General features: G+C 44.2%; 1 protein-coding gene across 3 annotated transcripts in view; it reads left to right on the forward strand.

Annotated features, from left to right (window-relative positions):
* The window catches only part of LOC133480191 (growth factor receptor-bound protein 10-like), a 53902-nt gene that overhangs the window by 12120 nt on the left and 19421 nt on the right, over positions 1–22361 (forward strand). For 2 of the 3 annotated variants that reach the window (XM_061777947.1, XM_061777945.1), the window contains exons 2-5: positions 1116–1232; positions 3806–3902; positions 9021–9264; positions 14428–14575. In XM_061777947.1, coding sequence (XP_061633931.1) covers positions 1182–1232; positions 3806–3902; positions 9021–9264; positions 14428–14575 — 540 coding nt within the window. In that variant the 5' untranslated portion in view covers positions 1116–1181. The remainder of the gene's footprint in view (positions 1–1115; positions 1233–3805; positions 3903–9020; positions 9265–14427; positions 14576–22361) is intronic. The other variant, XM_061777946.1, reaches the window with a different exon arrangement.

Genomic DNA, 22361 nt, shown 5'->3' on the forward strand with positions numbered 1-22361 from the left:
TTCTCTACCGTTAGCTATATAAGCTTATTTTTGGTCAATACCAAGCAACTTCTGACTCCTAATAAACATACAGTCCCAAGTGCAGCTCGCCAAACAAATCCGTGTGCGCCTAATGAGGAGTCGCCTGGGGAGTTTCGGCTGATGTTAATTTGTTTTGTTTTTGTTGTGAATTGTATGTCTGTAAATAATGTGTAAATGACGAGCCGTCCTCGCATGCCAGCTGGCCGGACCACACAAGCATTTACACAGCAATGCACACATACGGATGCACACTCATGACAAGGACGCCCATTCAGCAGCCGTTGCTACACACTTGCCAAGGTCTTTGTTTAGATTTCATTCATGGTTTGATCATTTGCGAGCACTTTTGGACGTTCTATAAAAACCCAATGTTCTCTAGATTTCTTGGAAGGGGGGGGGGGGAAATAGAGGACAGGAAACGGAGTTTCAGTCAGTCAGTTTTTGACATCTGACCTTGTTTGTCTCGTTGGATCGAGTCGATTGAAACATTGCGTTTTTTAATGATGCGACCTGGGCGTAAATAGTTTCAGTCGAAAGTGCGCCACCTTAAAAAAAGGTCCTCAAATAGCACATGCTCAAAATGGTTGTTTTGCGTACCCACGCATAGCAACGTGTAAATATCCTCACTGGCGCACATCAACAGAAAAGAAACGTGCACGCACCTTCTCACCAGCGCTAATGCGAACACCAAATAAAATTAGCTGTAATTAATGGTGGGCCGTATTTTTGGAATACCAACAGGGGTCACGAACTGCAGCATATGAGCGCTCATAGCCTTGAGCCTGAGCAGCTTGACTCCAAATATACCCTCGGGGGTCTCACTTTAGACCTGCAGAGGTGCCCGCAGTGTATTTTGGAGTAAGCGTTCAGAGGTGTTTGTTCACTGGCAGCAGTGGTGCGGATACTTTGTTCCTCCACCCAAGATCTCCAGAGCTGATGCAAAGAGCACAAGCAACTTTTAAAGTCTTGTAAGGACTATTAAAAAAAATAATCAATTACCATCTTGTGAGTTTATCCCTTTCCTTTTTTTTTTTTTTTTTCCCTATTGCCAATTCATTTTTTACTCACCTTTTATGATGATTATTTTTCTGCAGGTCCATCTTCCCAGCAGGACTAATCCAAGCAAGTAGATTATACAGAAGAACAGAACAAGTCAAAGCATGGCTGTGGCTGGATGTCCCGATTATTTCCTGCATCATCCCAATTATCAGGTAAATCGCAAGATGGATTCTTCGGGGGGGGGTGAGATTCTCTCGAGCTTTACCCAATGGGGGACTGTTTCAACTTTTGAACCCAAACTAACTAGATTTTATGGAAATGCAGAGAGAAGGAAAGCATCAGCCATTTACTTTGGCTCTTGTTTCAACCACGGAACCGACGTTGGCACGCTTGGACCAAAAAAATGTTTTCAAGTTTATGGATGAACGTGAACAAGTGCCAGAGCGTCTATAAAATGCCTAATTCAACTATTTGTTTCCATTGTTGACTTGATGCCTGAGCAAATCTGTGTATCACAGGCCTAACACCAGAACTATATTTTCATAGTTCATATTTGAATAAAAATAGGCTGGGGGGGGGGGAACATATTTTGTTTTTCCAAGAAAAAAAATAACCCGAGTAAAAAAAGAAAAACATTCCGCAACAGTCCCCTTGTTACACTCATAATAATCCATATTTTGAGTGCATCCACACCATTTACAAGCCTAAGAGAGTCAAATAAAACTGCCCATACGTAACTTTGGAATGCATTTCATATAATTATGTGCAGCGACATTTAAATAGCAAATCAAAGCAAGCCATCAGAATATATGTTTAAAAAAAAAAAAAAAAAAGTGTTTGATTAGAAGCCTTTAAATACGTGGACCTCCATAATAGTGTCAAAAGCATCATGTTCACATTACCATAGCATTCTGCGATGATGATGATGATTATTATTATTATTATTATTATTGATTGATTTGGGGGATGGAGAGAACTAACTTCAACGTGCGCATGTAAATGTACTGTCGAAAGGTGTCGCTCAGGCAGGGTGACAGATATACCTTTTTGGAAATATTGCGCTGCTTAAACCGTTTGGCTGGTCATTTAACAAGCGTGAAACTTGTTACTTTTTTTTTTTTCTGAATTTAGTCGGAGCAATATTATCCTGCTCATTTGTTGTTAGCGCCTCATCTTAATTTATAGCTTCATTTGCTCTTTGACCCGCCTTTGCAAAACGAGTCGGAAGTGCGTATTACTCTTGTTCACGATACAAAGTATTTTAAGCTTGGTATTCACAACCGTAAGAGTTTCTGCCAGTAAACCTTAATGGGGGAAACTGGTCCACTGTGAAATTTAAAGTCATGGTAAGACGGAGTGCTAGTTAAAGGATGACTCGTGAAAAAGTCTGCGACTTGCCACGCACGGTCTCAGGCTTTTGTGTCGGGACCAGCACCGATCTGCTTTTCTTTAAACGTTTGGTAAAACGACAAATACCTTCAGTTCATGTGGTACGAACAGGGCACGTGCACAGATAGACCTCAAGTAGCGCTCAAGCACCAGCCTTTTTTCCCCCCCGAGGTGGAAAAAAAATGGCCCTTTTTGCTGCAGCCCATTTATTTAATCCCGAGCCGACGGGAAAATCCGTTTTTCTCTCTATAAAACACCATTCAAGACCAGTATATGATGTGAAAGAGCCCCTAGTTTTGTCCAGTGGAGTTGAACCTTGACCTGAATGCACACACTCTTACAATTTGTGCTGGACTGTCCCACCAGCCAACCGTTGTTTTAGTGCCGCTTGGATGAGCACGTAAGGCATCAGTCACAGTCTGGTTGCTGGACCTGCCGGCACTCTGTGTTGACTTCATTAACATTTTACATCACAGTGATGCGAGTCTCATTACGGTCCAGAATTTCGCTTTCAGTCTGAGCAGCAGAGCTTAAACTCGAGACAAATGATTGGATACGGTCGGGCTTTTTGGCGACGCGAAGACGACCGTGACTTCTTGTCTCGCTAATGGTGGATAGCCGTTACAGTTCGATCCACACCCTGAAAAGTCTGTTGCGGTGATGACACTGGACGGCTGGAGGGAAACCAGGCCGAGGACCACGTTTGCTCTTTTCCTCTGCCGGCGTTCAGGAAGTTTTCTTTCTCGCCAGACCGAGAAAGAAAACTGTGCGCTGTGTCCTCGCTGGACTCGCTATTGATACTGCGGCACTTAAAGGAGGCCTTCGTGGGGTTGTTGGGTATACGTAGAAGAGTGATGGTGGGTGAAGAAGTCTTGACGTACACAACTTTTAAATTGGGGGAATGTACATCATGGTTGAAGCGATCCAATTCAGATTCCCTCGTGCATTTCCACAACAGAGACTCTGCACGCTTGGCTTTCTAGCCACAGCTATTGTACATTTCCGACATTACCTGTCAATTCAACGACCGATATTAGCCTTTACATTGTAAAGACGAGACATGTACAACCTTGGAGGGCTTAATAATGTCACGGACCGCTGCCTTGAAGAAATGTTCAGTTGATTGTCTCTTTGGGAGCAGCAGAAGAAGACAAGCTTGCGTTGCATTGGAGGAGGTGTGCTGTGTGAGCGAGACCGCATCTGCAGTGTTTTAAATGCTTGTATAATATTTTCATATGATCCAAACTTTTTTGGGAGTGCACATCATATACTTCATATCCCTTAAAGCATATTTGAATTGTGGCTGTTGTCTGTTGAAAGATCCGTCCGGGGGGGCTGGCAAGGGTTCTGCCTTCTTGGTGAAATTCTTTTGGGTCTGACTTTTTGTCTCCATCAGCAGGACAATAGAGATCGATCCACAAATCACAGACAAGCAAATCTCATTGGGCCGGGCTTCCAACCATCAACCAATCACAATTCGCCAAACCAACAAGGTATGTTATGTTTGTCTTTTTTTTTTTTTTTTTATGACATTGTAGCAAAATTTACTGTAGAAAGCTATTTCTTTATCTGTGATACTTACATTGCTGTGATAATCTCATATCTTTACCGTTATTAATCGAATATGAAAAGATCCATGTGTGTGTGTATATACTGTATGCATGTGAATATAAACACAAATAAATCCCATGTATATGCTGTTAAAAAAGGATAGTGAAGTGTTTGATTTACTTCCAATAACAAATAATTACTAATAATTGGTTTGGATTAACTAAAATATTCTGGGGTCACCCAAAGTGGTAGCGCTACTTGCGGGCTGAAAGGTCACCAAACGCGGTTCCGCTAGTTGCGGCCGTATGTGTGTCGCCCGATGAGGGTTGTTTTATATTTGGTCCTCTTCCGCTGTAAACACTTGAGCAGTTCAAAGGGTGATCCTGGCGGACACAGGGTGCCATTATAATTGCGCGGTCTATCTCATTGTAGCGTACGGGATTGGTCCAGGACAATCGGAGCATGAGATTTAAGCACAATATTGGCGCAGCATGGGAGGCGAGGGCGGGGAGTCTGCGAGGATTCGACCGGTGAATTAGAGCGCTTGGCCACGGCGTGGGAAATAAATGGAGCAGAAATGACATTGTCATTTTTTTTAGGATCAGCCGGATGGAGGGGAACTCAGGGGAACAGGGGAGGCAGATGAATAGGGATGACTTTATCCAAGGAACATTTTGCTGACACCTGATTATTGAACGCCCCTGCTGTTGACCATTCACTTTCGCTTGTAATGGGTTACTTATTATAGCCTACGAGATCTGGTTTAGTTTATTCGGTCATAGAGTATTCAGCGCAAAATCCTACAGATAAATCAAGCAAAGCCCAAAAGGTTTAAACTGAAGCCAAGGCTTCTATTGACTAACTCTGCGGTGGAAGAGCCTCTGAACACAGTCGGGGAGCAAATGATTTTTTTACTTTAAGCATTAATTGAACGCTCTCGCATGCAAAACCGTGCAGTTAACGGGAGTGTCGGTGTTTCTCGCGGCTGGCGGGCAACAAATCGCACCGGCGGAGTCATCTGACGGCACGGCTCGAAAACGAAAACTCCCGGCTCCGGTTATTCCAGTTTTGCCCTTGTAGGGCCAGCGCAACATGTCACCGGCACACGTGCGCGGGCATACGAGTGCAGGCGCACGTGTGCCCTCTTGAATCCTTAAGGGCCGCATTCCTAAAAATAAGCGGAATTCGGAACGTGTGGGGTAGACACTTTCCGATTACAATGCGAACAATGTTCATGCGGTTTGTTTTGTTCCAAACATCAGACGTGTTGCTTTGACACAAGACACAAGACACAAAAAATTCTTTTCAGTTTAGACCTGCTCCGTTTCTACGCCCACCGCTGGTCCCTTCGGAATGGAAGCCCCTCGGCTGGGCTGGAATTCACATTTCACGTGCTGTCGGTCGATGTTGTATACATGTGTGATACCTCTTGACAACTTTGCTTTTTCTAAGCGAGCACGGTTAACCCTCTTTGCAGTTAGCGACCAGCTGAATAAAAGAGAGCGCAGGCTACATTCCTGGCCTAAGGACGAACGCGGAGCCGTTCGCAGCTACCATCTTGTTTTGGCTTTGTCTCATTCCCTAATTACCGGTAATGGTCAAAACGAGCTTGTATGCAGTTTCCTCCAGACGTAACTAGTTTTACAGTTGGTTAGTACTGCATATGAATTGGCTGAGACAATGGAGGATTTTTATCCCCCCCCCCCCAATTTAACCAATTGCAATGTTCTTAAGGAGAAGGAAAAGCGCTGAACATGTCAGAGGAGTAAATTAACACAGCGCAAGAATCAAAGCAACTTTTCAAAACAAGAATGACAGCGTTGACTTGCATTCGAGGCCGACTCTCAGCAGAGAAGCTTGCAGCAGTTTTGGCCCACCGTTATTGGCGTTCTGTGATGACGAGAGGGATAGATCAACACAAGTGTCGAATTGTATTTCTGCTGCAGTTAGCCGCGCTGATGTTGGCTCTCCGTGACCTAAGACACGGGTGCAGCTGGCAAAGTAGTTGTTGTTGTGCTTACTCTCTTACTTGTTTTGATGTACTACATTGTTCAATTGTTTTTATTTTTCATTGGATTTTTTGTAGACCGCGCCCAACTGTTGCTTTGCCAGTAACATCGTGACAAATAGAAGAAAATATTGATGTGACTCGCCCAGCAATTCGCTAAAACGTGTCTGTAAGGCAGCTAATGTGATGTAGCTTTCATGTCTCCACCATTTGTCCCGCATCGTCGCATCTTCTACACGTATGTTATTCGACCTGTCTGTTGTCGTACGCGAGAGAGCAGCAAAATAAAAACTTGCACCGAGAGATGTGATTTGGTTTCTTTTTACTTCGAAACAAAGCTGAATTCACCTGCAGCTTGAGGGAGACGGCCAGCGTTCATCATCATCATCATCATCATCATCATCATCATCATCGTTTCAATCAGAGGCGTGATTCATATCTGGGAAACCGTTACATGGACCTTGGAATGGAAATGTGTCTTTCGGGATTAAAGCAGGCAGATCGAGGAGCCCAGCCGTCAAACAATATTTTCAGCCCCGTTTGATTGAACTCCCCTCCGCCGCGCAAAAGGTTTTCCCGGCAACAGTCTCAGACTCCATCACGTCGGCTCAATCCGCCGCAGCGGAAGCCTCGAGACTATCCTGAGTTTGAATCCAGTCTCGAGTCAATATTGAATAAGGGCCACTGGCCGCATGATTTGCTCCCAAGTTAAGCAACTGCATCACGGTCGCAAATTGCGACTGTCAGCAGCTCTGCTTTGTGTGCTCCCTGCTGCCTGAGCTGCTCTGATATTTTAAGAGGATCAAATGATTGGCTGTAATAATTGAAGGTCCGGCGTGTCATGACAGCTGTGCGTTTGCTCGCTTATGAAGGAAGGCCTTTGTTTCCTTTGCCTGCCAAAGACGAGCGGCGGCGGGAAGAACTGGTCTCTTGTTGCTGTACGAGGTTTGCCGGTCACGTGCGCGCGACGGTCACGCATTGCGCCGTCGACGGCCCGCGTGACGCACACCTTTGTTTGCCTTATTGCAACATGCGCAGGTGATTAGGATCACGCGACTGATAAGGACTCGCAAATCCTCGATCCGCCGCTAAATGTGTCGGTTGCTCTTCTTGATGTAAGCGCTTGAGCCTTTGTTCTCTTTGGACCGAAAATGTTCAGTCTTTGTCCTTGTTTGAGGGTACGAGTCTCAACAAGCGCAAATGAACCTTAAGTACGACGTGATGCGTTATTTGATTTGCTTGACGTCGTCTCCGTTTCATTTTTACATCGCGTGATCGCTGGCTTGCGTTGTACTCTACAGCAGCGCTTCTCGACCTCGTTAGGGTCCCCGGACCCCTGAATATTTTGGATCCCCACCTGGACGTGTAACCAAAAAAAAAAAAAAAAAAGTATGAGTCTCAATGCATATCATATCATAAAGTCCTTTCTGACGTTTCGGTAGATCATAAAACTCTTAGTCACATTTGAGTCAAATAATCCCATTTGTGTAAATGTCATGAGAACTTTTTGAAAAGCTACTTTAGTTTCATGGCCCCTTTGCAATTGCACCAAGGACCACTAGGGGTCCAGGGACTCCTGGTTTGAAACCCCCCCGCTGGTCTTGCTTGCTTGCTTGTTTGTCTGGCTTGCGCAATCCTTCCTTAGCCCCATATTTGGCCTCGTATGCGCCCGTGTCCTGCGGTTTACATCTCTTTAGCTCCCCGGGCGATCTATAAGTAGCTGCTCCGGCTTACACGTCGCTATTAATAGCTGCGGATTAACCACCTGTGATTCGCAGGCACCTGTGATTCAGCCGCCTGCCACGTTTTCAGGAAAAACTGATCCATATTACTGGTGCTTTGTTGGAGATTTTGTGGTGTTGAGGAAAAGCTACGCTGCTCCATCCACAGATGGTTTTTCTTTTTTCTTTTTTTCTTTTTTTTCTTGTTTGGGGCAATTGTTTGTTTGAGGTGTATCATTATAAACTAAAGCACGTTTCTTGACAGGATCCATCTGTTGAAGCCAGACTCAATATGACACTTGTTTGCAATATTTGAAAATGAACAACATTCAGAAATATGTGCAAATTATATGGGGACTATCTGAATTTACACAAAAAGGTCATCTCGTCATGTCAGTTGTGCTTTCCTGCCACGCAAGAGTTTGAGAGCTTCTGCCACTTCCAAGTGGGTTTTGTCTCCCCCCAGCGGTGCAATTGTAGTTGACAACACATTTGCGATCAAGTCATTAACTGCATTTCTCGTTTGCAACCAAGAGTTTGTTCATCAGTGTCACCGCTGTGGATTGTCATTTGGAAAGAGCAAAGCTCTGTGCCCGCTTGGCTCCTCACAAGATCAAACGTTCGCAGCATGAAGCTATTAAATGCGAACTTTCCATCAATTGCGTTCACTTCCAACTTTGAGACATAATGCTTCTGGATTCCGTTGAAAAATTCACTTCATGAATTGAAATGTGCCTGGAGGTTTCACAAGGGCTTTGAAGATGGATTTCTCCTCCCAAAAAAAAAAAGAATTTTTGACTACGGGTTTTTAAGACCTCTAAAAGCAGAAGGTTCGATACACGCGGTGAATTTTGAGCAGATGCCGACAAATGTATGATGCCTTTGCGGTGAACTCAAGTGCTGAGAGTTGAAAAGTGCTACGGGCAGGTTGGTACGTGTATCTTTTTATCCTGGACATTTACCCACAGGGCAGCATCTTGCCCGCAGTCGAGATAATCCTGCTAAATGAGTGTTTTGTGTGTGTTTTGAGAGTTTTGTGCTTTTCTTTGATGGGATTACTGAGAATTAAGGTGGCGAGGTTAACGCTTCACATCGCCACCACAACGCAATGATAGAGAAACTGAAATAGAAGTGGGAAAAGTCCCAACAATTTACAGGGATTTGTACATCTTTTTTTCATCCCTCAACTATTTGGAAGGAGCGCATGCAAATTCTTTCATTGTATTCTCAATTTCGGGTTTGAGCTTTGTTGCAGATTGATTGATCTGCATTCTCTGCAAAAGTATGTTTCAAAGTCGTATTCCTTTTCTGTTTCTTGTTATGTCTTCCAGAGGATGACGTTGATTTAGAGGCCCTGGTGAATGATATGAATTCTTCACTGGAGAGCCTGTACTCCGCCTGCCGCGGCCAGCGGACAGAATCGACACCGCTACTCGAAAACGGACAGACCTCCACCTCCTGCCTGCAAGACCTCAACCGCCATCGCCCTCACGCGCAAGCGCGGCAAGCGGCCTCCTTCGCGTCCACGGCGGCCGGCCTACGCCGCTCGCAGCCCATGCGCATCCTGGCTGTCCGGTGAGTGCCGAGTTGCCAGTCCAGGAAGAGGCGTGATCGGCCTGTACGTTCAGGGAGTGCACAGCTTTTATGGGTCACTTTCATAGAATTCCATCTTTAAGACATGTCAAGAAATGAAATGAAATTCTAACTGTGCAATTTTTGGATGGTAGTCTTGCTTTTCTGTGGGTAAATGTCTCCCACGCTTAAAGTTCTATTTTCAAAATGTTATTTAGGATTTAAAGTTTTAGGCATTCAAAGTGCACAACAGTAAAGACGTAAAAACAGCTTCATCAAAACTGCGGATACATGCACGTGAATGATACCAACTACACATTCAACCCTTTACATGCTTGTTTTTATATAATCGTAATAACGGTAAAGACATGAAATAGTTCTGACACTTTTGCAAATTCATACATATTCATTCATATCTCACAAATAGCAGCATTTATTTTGCTGTCTGCTACTGACTGTGTGAATGCAAAGTAGCTGCCTCATCCTGGCGCTCACAGGTCCCTCTGGTGTGTTGCAACGACATAATGAGGCGCATTAACGGTAAAGACACTTTGAGTGACAAAGGAGGAGCATTTGTAAAAGAAGCAAAACATTTTTAAAAGACAATAAAATGTGTTTGTTTGAGTTTTTATGGAAAATGCATATTAAGCAATAGGCAAAAAAATCCAAGAAAACATTTTGCAAATCATGAAACTTCATTTCGGACACCTAACGCTAAAGACATTTAGTCATTAAAAGTTGGAAAAGCATTACTTCATCGTATTTTTTTTCTTGTAAGCAATTATGACCTTTTGATGGATCATTCATATCCTCATATTAGTCAAATTAGTTGACTTTCAAAAGGAAGATGACTTGGCCATGTCCTTCCCGTTACTCAAGAAATGACTGTAATTTCTCGTGTATAATGCGCCTTTTTTCCATCCCAAAAATGTCAAAAATCAATGGTGCGCATTATACATAGGTATAGGGGATAATTGGGGGGGGGGGGGACCTTTCCCATTTTATAAATGTATGCGGCCATGCAGAGGTTATGAAAAAGCGGTACACGTTCATTTCAATATGCCACCGCCACCTAGACGTTATGAGAAAGGTGTACACTTTCATTCTAATGTGCCACCGCCACCTAGTGGTTATGAAAAAGGTGTAACCTACACTTTCATTCCGATATGACAGGGATACGTATGACTGCATATGTACAGCTGTGCTCCTATGTTTACATACCCTGGCAGGATTTGTGAAATATATATAGATATTATTATTTTATTTTTTTTTTGTAAAAACGACTGATGACGAGTCACTGATGGTCTAGTGGTGCACTCGCCTGACTTTGGTGCCGGCAGCGTGAGTTCAGTTCCCACTCAGTGACAGTGCGAATGGTTGTCCGTGTCTCTATGTGCCCTGCGACTGACTGGCGACCAGTTCAGGGTGTAGTCCGCCTTTCGCCCGAAGTCAGCGCCGCATGACCCTAACCAGGATAAGCGGTGTTGAATATGGATGGATGGACGACTGATCACTCATTAATTTCTTTATGGTTATGTTTTGTTTGATCAGAATCAGAATCATCTTTATTTGGTGATTCTGATGATAATGCTTTTCTGAAATGCTTGACAGTTTAATTTGAATCCTATTAAAATAAAAATGTGTTTTCCCTGGCCCTTTATGTTTTCTTTAAAGAATTGTACCCATCTTACAAATTCTGCCCGGGTAATCAATCAAACATGAGCACAACTATGTGTTTTCTCATTTACTAAATCAAAGTAGGGCTGTGAATTTAAAAATAAGAGCAATTAAATAAAATGAAGGTATTACGTGTTCAAATGAAGTGCTTAACTTCAGAGTAATTATTTGAAAAAAAAAACTAACAAAATACAGATAATAGTTTTTAAAAATGCATTATACATAGGTTGAAGGGTTTTCCAGAATTTTGAGGTCAACTTTGGGGGTGCGCATTATACACGAGAAATTACGGTGTATGAAATTGACCCTTCATAACCCTGTTCGGACACAATCGCTCAGCGTGTAGCACTGTGTTGTACGCATAGTAATGGACATTATCAAGATAGACGCTAGTCAAACCGCAAAGACTTTCATCTTCACAAATCGCACTGAAACACGAAATACACAGGGCGTTGTAGCCCACATGAAATAGAAAGTAACTGTATTTCATTTTCGTCAGCTTGTTTGCTGTTCTCGGCAGGGGATGTGGCAGGGCGGAAGTATGGCAGCCAGTGTCGTGGTGGTGCTGCTGGAAGTAGCCTGCGGATTCGCCTTCCCCGCAAAAATGCTCAGCATTGTCTGAATCGTCGGTTACTTCCTTCTGTTCCTCCTAAATCTTATGATGAAGGCAAAAAGTGTCCTGTAGCGTTCATTCAAGCTTTGAACATTCTATGTGTGAGTTGTGACAAGCAGAAAATTGGACACATGCACGACTCCAGCTTTTAGCATGTAAAGACCACACTTCTAATGCAGCAGGGTACATCATTCATATACTCTAATGAGTTGATCGTTAACATCCATCATTGAGTAAGAGCACAAACACATTTTTTTTTGTATTTTTATTTTGTTATGATCTGCGAATTTATATTTCAACTCCGCTGTATATGTCGTATGAGGTTGAAGACAATTGGTTCCGGGAAACTTGTCGGCCTCAGTTTTATTTTCACAAACATTTTTACCTTTGGAAGACTGTTCTTGGGTCAAAGAGTCGCTGTCATTCAAAAAAAAGTTTTTAAAAAATACATCAATAAAAACAAACAAACAAACAGTGAAAGCCAAAGGGAAAACAACATAACTTTGATGTTTACTGAAGTGTGGCTTTGCGCAATGTGCTGAGGTCTCATGTAACGTAATATTGTTTCAAGTCCCAAGTTTTGCGCAACTACAGGGACATTTCTTGTGAAGAGTTAGGGAGAATTGCTAATTGCACAACTTTATGCCACTAAGATGAAGAGGCTACACTCTTTTTGTTTTCACTTTCCAGTGATTGTACCAAACGTGGCAACAATTACAGTTGATAAATGATTAAGACAGATGTGCTTGAATTTTACCATCCCCGCACACCCTCCCAATACATAAATGCTTCCATATAATTCCTTATCTGTAGCCTTTCAGTGGCTTCTTCCTTCTTGTCAGGCCCTGTTTGTCTCAAACAACACCAGCAGGTCAAAAATTCTCATTAATTTTACCATCGAGCACAAGCCTCTTTCTCCTTTTTAAAACAATCGTCGCTCACAGCATCCCTAAGGCGTTCATTATAGGCTTTATCATATACATTCACTGCGGAGCGCTCTGTTTGAATTATCCCTGTCTGGACTATTTGACAGAAGTAGAGAAGAAATGATCAGGTAATGGAGTATTCGGTCTTTAAGGACTCACAAGCAGGCCCTTCAAGTTCTTATTATTCAGAGCTGACCTCTGGATAACCCCGGTCTCCAGCTCAGATGGGACGACATCAAAAGGCCCGCTCCCTTTTGAACTCGCTGGCTTCTACAGAGAAATCATGCAGGCGGGGAGAAAGAGTCGAAAAGAGAATGGCTTTTCCGAACGCACTATTCACCGCCAAAATAAAAAATAAAAAAAATAAAAAAAAAAAGGTTCAATCCTGAAAAGTTTATGATCAGCTGTCAAACCACAATCCCTCTTCTGAGCCACAAGCTTATGAGTGCCTAATTTAAAAAAAAAAAAAAAAAAAAAAAAACACTTTAAAGTGATGTCTTATTTAATATTGATGTGTGATGAATATTGCAGAAAATTAGCCGGCAGGCTGCGGCGGTCTGTGATTTCTCCTGGCTCGGAGACCGTTCGTTACGGCGAGATCAGACAGAAACAGACATGAGCTCGGATGCTACGCAGAAAAGATCTTCTAGTGCCCCCTCCTGCGCATATTTCACATGTGTCAGCGGCTCTTGTTATCCGAACTTTATACCCGTTTTGCACTGTTCGGAAAGCTGCATCATTACCATAAAATGTCAGATCATGTTTTAATTGAATACCAACATAACATTTTGAAGTTACTCATCCTCCGCATAACCGTAATATTACACGAAAGAAAATGTTTAGCTTGACTGTAATTTGATTTCAAAAATGGAAACACCTGGGTGTGGCTGAATTCATTTTATATTGAACACCCAGGATATGCAACTGGAAATTGAATTTATATTTCATAGTCAGAACTTTCTGCACATCCTTCAGTCTTTCATTGCAGGATGGAACCCAGAGTAAGAATATCATTATTAGCGCACAAGAAAAGAAAACAGAAAGTCTTAGGAGATTCATCTCAAGGTGCAGATGAGGAAACGGAGAACATGCTGCAGGAGCTGAAAGAACTCCAAACTTACCAAAGTGCACACTTTGTGCATATTTGACATCTTTGGTGGCTCACCAAGAAATCGCAGGATTCAAACGGACACCTGATCAAGCGCTCGTTAGCTGGAAGCGTCACAAATCCGAAGAGGGCCTTACGAAGGGTTTCGGTGCCTTGCTCAAGGGCAGCCTCGCGTCTCTCCAATAACTAGTTGCAATATTTATTTGACCTGCAGCGGGATTCGAATCATCACCCTCCAGTTCCACATTCCTGCCACCAACGCGTCGTGTCAGTTTCAGTCTGAAGAAGAAAAAAATGACAAGCGTTCATATTTTGACTGCAGAATGCATCGTTCTGCACCATTTACAATTTTTGTTCTCGAATGGTCAATCATTTTTTTAGCATGCTAGATTAGATAAATCCCAAAATAAATAGGAAGCATTTTTGACGTTTTCATAATTGTACTGTGTATATATAGCGAGTTACCAATAGTGACAGTCATTTTCCAAAGTTTGTTTTAAGTTCAAACAAAAAGCAGCATCTCTTATCACGTTAACCGAAAGGTTATATAAATAAATAGTTCCCTGAAGTTCATCCAGTTTTAAATTGATCTCTTATTGGCCCTCTGAATTTTGTATTTTTTATTTTTTCAAGGTTGACGCCGACATGCGTCAAATCGGCCCAGCTGATAATCACGCTTGCCCTACCTACCCAAGTGATCCAGTTTACTGCTTTACCTACTTTACCTCGTTTTCATGTGACATGAGACAAGGAGAGAATTCCAATGAAACGGAGTTGAAGTGGAACTCGGCAGCCGGTTGGACTTTGTGACGGTTTTTGTGTCCTGTTCCTCTGGCGTCCAGGAGGTTGCGAGAGGAGGAGGAGCAGCAGTTGAGGACGTCCTCCCTCCCGGCCATCCCGAACCCCTTCCCCGAGCTCTGCAGTCCGGCCAGCTCGCCTGTGCTTGGTCCCGGCTCGCTTCCTCCCAGGGAACCCTCCGCCGGCATATACGTAAGCGCAACGGGAACCTCCGTGCCACACGAGTACGTCGTTCATGCTCCGTCGTTCGGTGCACAAGAACAAAACATCTGCAGTAAATACGTACGAGTTATTTTATTTATTTGTATTTTTATTTTGTTAAGCGGGCCCCGGACGGATGGCGTTTGTTGTTCTGCAGATTTGGAATATCATGAATCCGTTGCACTTGGCGATCCGATGTGTGTTGCACATGGACATTTGAGGAATTTCCCTGGCCAACATCTGCCTCATATTTTGCTCGTTTCTGGCATGGTGATTGCTAGCACATGATTTCCACGCTACGTGTATGTGTACGCACGCACTAAAAGGTGTGTGTGTGTGTTGTGTTGTGTGTAGTAGTAGTGTCCGTGGCAGGATTGTATATGCCTGTGCCGTTTCCCTTTGTGTGTTTAAGATTAGGACACTGACCTGCCTGTTCCTGGAGGTTGAAAGCTCTCTATCATCATCATCATCATCATCATCATGGTTGTGAATATGGGGCCAGCCGGTGCTGGTTCCAGTCGTGTCCCAGTTTACAGTAATGTGTGACCAAACTATTTGTCAGCTGTATCCTGCCTGCGATCCAGGGCCTCTTCCTGTCACGGATCCACTCAAGGGATTTCTACCTGACTTGAATATAACCAGCTTCCTATTAATACGTTTTGCGGTTTAAGATTACAACTTGAGAAATGAATTACACCTGCTTAGCGTTGGTCTCGGCCTCCGAGGTTTCGTTCGAGGTCGTTATGAGCGGGGGGGGGGAGTTTATTTCCATGTGTGGAGGTTGTAGGCTTAAATTACTCGCCGTGGCACACATTCAGTTCTGCACGGTACATTTTCGTTTTAACAGGTCAAAAGGTCCAAAATGAATGTCTCTCAAAGTGGTATGAGTCAAAATGAGTAGGGCAGGCAAGAGGGGACTTTTGTTGATGTTTTAATTCCCAGACGGCCCATTAAGAGTGCCGTGTAGACCAGGAAATGGAGCGGGGGTGGTTGTAAATGATGAACGGAGGGAAAGTTCTGTTATTCGTGCTGTAAACTAAGCAGACATTTAAATATCAGCTGATCCAGAGCACTTTTTGGGTTTGTTTCCCCCCCCCCCCTCGCCCCCTCGCCCACAATGCTTCTCTAACAGCAACCAGAAAGTGTTTGCATGGGTTTGGGGCTGCAACTATCAATTAGTTTAATAATCGATTAATCAGTTGATTGTTTTATTTTTGGATTCATCTATGAATTGTATCCAAAGTTTGTTTGTTTGGGACGTAATTTCCATCCCTTAACTTAAAAACAGGACATAATTTCAACTTGACAGTGAGGAAAATGCACACGTATAAAATAATGATTCAATTACCAGTTTGGTCTGTAAAAAACATTCTATAGTTGTTTTCCAAAGTAAAAGATGCTTGCAAATATCTTATTTTGATGAACCACGAAGCTCATCGGTCTACTATATTAATGAATTAATTAATTAATATAATTATGAATATGTATTATGTACTGAAATTCTGAGGATTTGGACCAGTTTAAGTTCAGTTAAAGGAAATCTCTAAACGATGAATCGATTATCAAAACTTGTTATTGGTGAATTTGATCATTGATTAGCTATCAATGAAGGGTTGCACCTCCACATGGGTGACAATTGAGGCCTCTCTTCACAGCCTCCCTGTTTTAGTGCTCATGTGCACTTTTATTTTCTTTCCTCGTTTCATTTTGCCGGAACAAACATTTGCAATTGCGATGATGAGCCGAGGAGGAGCTGTGGAAAACTCGAGCCGTCACGCGTGCTTTCAGTGAACACACGGCAAACGCTCACGCAAACTGCTGTGTGTTTGTGTTTGCGTGCGTGCGTGCACTTCCGCGCCCATCCACGCCCCTGCGACTCCATTGGTTTCCTGCCTGCGCGTTTGCAGCCCCGGTCGCTCGTTTGCCTCCGTGAGTTCTGCAAAGCATTTCCAGAATTGGCAGTGTCTGTCCATTGTTGATGGCAATGGAAAATATTTGTCATTGCGGTTGTTCGCCAGTGGAAATCCACTTCAGCACCTTTTGTACCATTAAAAACCTCCCACGGAGCCGTCTCGGCGTCGTCGCGGAGCTCCGGATGTGTGCGAAGGCAGTAACGCCAGTTCCTTGCAGGCACTTGACTGATTGCATGACAGGAAAGATATGTTGAGTGTTGAAAATGACGTCAAGTAAGTCATTATTGGTCGCTCCCAACCTCCGCAACCCCTGACCTTTGCTTTTAAACACAGGTGTCATTTGTGTGTGTGTGTGTGTGTGTTTGCCTCGAGTTTTCTCCTGTACGAGTCCCTCCCTGCCTCCTCACATACACGTCGTCCAGTCAGCTGGCGCGCTGAGAACCGTTTCTGTTTGTTTTACTGAATTCTCGCAGCCTCCAGGCGCTCCCTGACAGACTCGTAACGGCCCGACAGTCGGGCTCTTCCGACTTCCTGGCCTCGCTGCTGGAAACACGAGGAAGTAACACACAACTTTCAGGATTGACTGGGCAAGCTTGCGGCTTGTGGCCGTCTTCCCAATTTCCTCAACTCTTCTCTTTCGCTCATCCTTTAGTTTGAAAAACCTTTTGCCCATTCTCTCCCACGCTTTTCATTTGATCTATAGCTGAAAGGGATCTCACTTACTTTAATAATTAACTGAAGTTTGATGACTCATAATAACCGTTTGACTCCCAAGTTGTTCTGGTTCATTTGGAATGACATGAAAATGGGCTCCTAACATTCACGTAATGAACACAAACATGTAAATGTCGCTTTTATTGGCTAAACAACATTACGCGGTATGGATCTCTCATATACATAATATATAATATGCATCCATGATGCTACAGTGTACTTGCTGTGTGTGTGTGTGCGCCTTTTAATAAAATAATCAGTCAGACCAACGTAGTCTCTCCCAAATCTTAACAAATCACAAATCAAATCACGCTCCGTGAAGGCACGCTGAGTTGGATTGGATGCGGGAGAACTTGAGAGCCCTGACCTCAACCCCAACCCCATCAAATAACAACATTGTGAGCCAAGTTGACTCGTCAACATCGCCGACGTGACCTCTGATCTCACGTCTAGTAACTGGACAAATACCGACTACAAAATCTCAGATGAATTCCACATTTCTTCTTTTTTTTTTTTTTCCTTCAACTTCCCAACCTGGAGAGGGGCTGAAATGTTCAATGTTTCTCACGCACCGAACGAAGCGAAAAGGATCTCTTTGTCGTCGACATTCTGGTTGACGGTCTTAGTTAGCTCGTAGTTTGTGTTCGAAAATGTATCTTTTGTGTCCTAAGTGCCAGAACGGTCGCATTGTGAATGTGTGGGACGGACAAAGATTCCGACCCGCCGTTGTCGCGCCAATACTCGTCGGCCGTCCGACGTGGGCGCTTCCGTGCTCGCCGGTGCGAGCGAGAGCGTTGTTACAGTTACTCGGACGGGCGTTAGTCCTTCCAGTGTGGGAATATTCTTTTGATCACAGTGCTGGCAGATTTTGTTGGATTTACTGTACTTGGACTGGATGTCCTCAAGCTCTGCTGTTGCATGATCCCCACGTCCTGCCTCTGCTGTCTGTGTCTCATTATCTCCCTATCGTTTGCGCTAGCTTTCGGGTAGGATGGATTTGGGTTTCTCTGTGTTTTGTTTGTTTTTGTTTTTTTCCCCCCTGAACATGGCTCCCTTCTTCTATCTCTTCCTCATCTACAACGCAGTTCTGGCCTAATCGGAAGTTCTGTAAAATGCAGTTTCCAATGGAGGTTTAGTTGACGTGAAGAATGCGTAAGTTTGCTTGGGTTTTTTTTTTTTTTTTTTTTTTTTTCTCCCCCTAGCTTGTGTGTAAGCAGCAATGTGTGTTCAATATATTACATACTTTGCATGCCTGCCTATTCCTTACAGTTTAGCTTGATTCAGGCCCTGAGGAGTACTAACCTCCCCCTCCCACACACACACACACACACACGCACACACAGACACAGACACACAAAGTTTGGTTCTCACACACGTTCATGCCATCTGACGCTCTTTGTTGCAGAGGTAAAGAGAGCATTCAGACAGTACAGTATAAGCCTTTGTCAGCGCAGCATACGTCTCTGCCCTCTTTCTCGCTCTCTCTCTCTCACTCATGTGTGGGCACACACACACACACACATACACCGAGTGACTGAGTGTGAGAGGGATTTTGTTGCTTTCAGTACAAATTGTTTGGCTGTCATTGAACAAATGCTACCTGGAGGAGAGCCAAGCAGGTTGCGGTGGCGTCTGGAACATCTCATGTGTCAGGGCCGTATTTATCCGCCGCTGCTAAATGGAAACATGCCTCAACCTGCCAGCTCGACCCGTTAGTGCCACGCCGCCACAGAAACTCGCACGCACGTACCTGCGGCCTTTCCGTGATTTATTAGCTCGGCTGTCGTGATCGTTCTGACTAATGATGCCGTTTAAGTAAATAAGACTTCAACGTTTGGCGCTTAACAAAGCCACTTGGTAAAATGTCAACATTCACAGCCCGGGCATAAAGATCAGTGTTTATGAGGAAGTGAATGTGGGTAATAGTTCGGTGCACAGACTGTGTACTCTTAAGCTCGACAAAAAAAAAAAAGTTATTCAAAGATCAAGATAATCTTGAAGGAACTTTTGTGGCCAACTCTGTCAGAATTATCCCAATTATGCAAATAGTTTGACACAAAGTACCATATTGGCTTAAAATGATCCTGTTACATGCTAAATTAATTTATACGCTTCTCGACAAAAAAATAGGTCAGCATCACATCTGCAGCAACTGCGTTTGAAGAAGGCCGCACTTGCCTTGAGCCTCACAAAAATGCGTCCGTCTGAGTCCCGCGAGAGGGAGTGCGCAATAAAAGCAAGACCCACAAACGGACACAGATGAGGCCGAGTGCAAATGTCGATACGGGACGGGAAGAATATACACGGTGCGCGTCCTCATTAGGGTCACAGGTCAGCTGGAGCCGAGCTGACTTTGGGCAAAAGGCAGGGTTCTGCAAAGACTGGTCACCAGTCGATCGCGGGGCACTTTTATATCATTTGACCAATAACGGTAAAGACACTTGTTAAAAAAATCGAATCGAATTTCGCCATTTTTTTTTTTTTTTTTATGCCACCTTTTATAGTTATTGATCATTTCAAATTTCTTCCATTCGTAGTAAAGGCAATCCTTATTGGCAGAGCAAATGTTGGTGGCCCATTGAAATACACTTTTCATAACGGTAAAGACATAAAGTTTAACGAAACTGAACCAGATCTGAACCACTTATTAAACACGTTGCGCTCGTCTTTCTACAGTCGTAATAATGGTAAAGACGTCCGGTCGTGCCGAAACTTCCACAAATTCATTCATATCTCAGAAATACCACCGTTTATTTTGCGGTCCGCTATTGTGAATGCAAGATGGCCGCCTCATCCTGACACTTCAGCTCACAGATCCCTCTGGTGTATTGCAACAACATCATGAGGGTCGTCTCTCCAGTGGCATTAACGCTAAAGACAACTTGAGGAACAAAGGTGCGTTTGTAAAAGACGCAAAAAAAAGGAACTTTGTGTTAGTTTTCAGTGCAAATTAACCAATAGCTGGAAAATCCGATAAATCTAAATACTGTATGTAATTAGCACCTTCAGAAAACATGTTGCAAATCACGAAACTTAATTTCGGACACCTAACGGCAAAGACATTTTGGCTGGGGACAACACACCTGTAAAAGTTTGTCCCTGTTTCCTGGAAGGCTGGTGGAGCATTGGATTAGATAGCACCTTTAGGCCAAGATGGCCGTCAAGATGGCGCCTACCCGTGTGGATGCCTCGGTTACATTGTTTTTCTAGCATTGTTTTTGTTTTTTTCCTTCGTCTTTGGAGACATTACGCGACTCACTTACACAAGGGGAGACTTGCTAAACATCATGGAGGCTACTCCGGAGTTTACGGACACTGTCACATCCTATATTAGTTTCTGTGAAGAGGTGTGTGTACCGACAAAGTCATTTCGCACATTCAATAACAACAAGCCGTGGTTCACTGCCAAACTGAAGCAACTTCGCCAAGCTAAGGAGGACGCATATCAGAGCGGGGACAGGGCCCTGTGTAATCGGGCGAGAAACCAGCTGACTAAAGAAATTAACATTGCAAAGAGAAACTATGCGGCAAAGTTGGAAAAACAGTTTAGCGCAAACGACTCTAAATCAGTCTGGCATGCATTCCGATCGCTGACCAATTACAAGCGACGATCCCCCCAAGCTGAGAACAATAGCACACTATCAAAGTCTGCGCGGACCAGCTCGCTCCAGTCTTCACATAGATCTTCAATAGATCTCTGGAACTGTGTGAAGTACCATCCGGTTTCAAACGCTCCACCATCATTCCAGTCCCCAGGAAACCGACAATCTCGGGTCTAAATGACTACAGGCCTGTCACTTTGACATCTGTGGTCATGAACTCCTTTGAACATCTCGTGGTGGACCACAGGCCCCCTGCTGGACCCCCTGCAGTTTGCCTCCCGAGCGAACAGGTCTGCGGATGATGCAGTCAACATGGGACTGCACTTCATCCTAGAACACCTCGACAGTGCAGGGACCTACGTGAGGATCCTGTTCGTGGACTTCAGCTCAGCGTTCAACACCATCATCCCTGAACTCCTTTCCTCCAAGCTTCTCCATCTCAGCGTCTCGCCTGCCATCTGCCAGTGGATTTACAGCTTTCTGACGTGCAGGACACAGCAGGTGAGACTGGGGGAGGCCACCTCATCCACACGCAGTATCAGCACTGGGGCGCCCCAAGGTTGTGTCCTCTCTCCGCTGCTCTTCTCTCTCTACACGAACGACTGCTCCTCAGCGGACCCGACTGTCAAACCCCTGAAGTTTACAGATGACATCACTGTCATCGGCCTCATCAAAGACGGTGACGAGTCTGCATATCGACAGGAAGTGGAGGGGCTGGAGATGTGATGCGGCCGACACAACCTGGAGCTGAACACGCTCAAGACTGTAGAGATGATCGTAGACTTCAGGAGGCATCCTTCACCACAGCTGCCCCTCACCGTTGTCCAGCTGCCTTGTGTCAACAGTCGAAACCTTCAAGTTCCTGGGAATTACAGTCTCTCAGGACCTGAAGTGGGCGACCAACATCAACTCCGTCCTCAAAAATGCCCAGCAGAGGATGTACTTCCTGCGGCTTCTGTGAAAGCACGGCCTGCCACCGGAGCTGCTGAGGCAGTTCTACACAGCGGTCATCGAATCAGTCCTGTGTTCTTCCATGACAGTCTGGTTTGGTGCTGCTACAAAAAAGGACAAACTCCGACTGCAACGGACAATGAAAACTGCTGAAAGGATTGTCGGGAACCCCCTCCCCACCCTTGAGGACTTGCACGCTGCCAGAACTAAGACAAGAGTGTGCAAAATCCTCTCGGACCTCCCACATCCCTTTCACCACCTCTTCCAGCTCCTTCCCTCAGGTAGGCGCTACCGATCAATGCAAACTAGAACTAGCAGACATTTCCAACAGCTTCTTCCCTATTGCAATCAACTTCTTGAACAGCTAACCTACAATTCCATTGTCAAAAAAACAATTGTACCGGCATTAGTAGATAACGAGCAACCCTTTATTGCTCAGTGACTGTTTTTACTTTATTTGCCAAGTATGTCCACAAAACAGACAAGGAATTTATGTCCGGTAATTGGAGCCGCTCTAGTACGACAACAGACAGCCAATTGACAGAGAACACTTTGGCGACATAAAGACATTGACAAAAACAGTCACTGAGCAATAAA

This window comes from Phyllopteryx taeniolatus, chromosome 6 (assembly GCF_024500385.1).
Source record: "Phyllopteryx taeniolatus isolate TA_2022b chromosome 6, UOR_Ptae_1.2, whole genome shotgun sequence".
Lineage (NCBI taxonomy): Eukaryota > Metazoa > Chordata > Actinopteri > Syngnathiformes > Syngnathidae > Phyllopteryx > Phyllopteryx taeniolatus.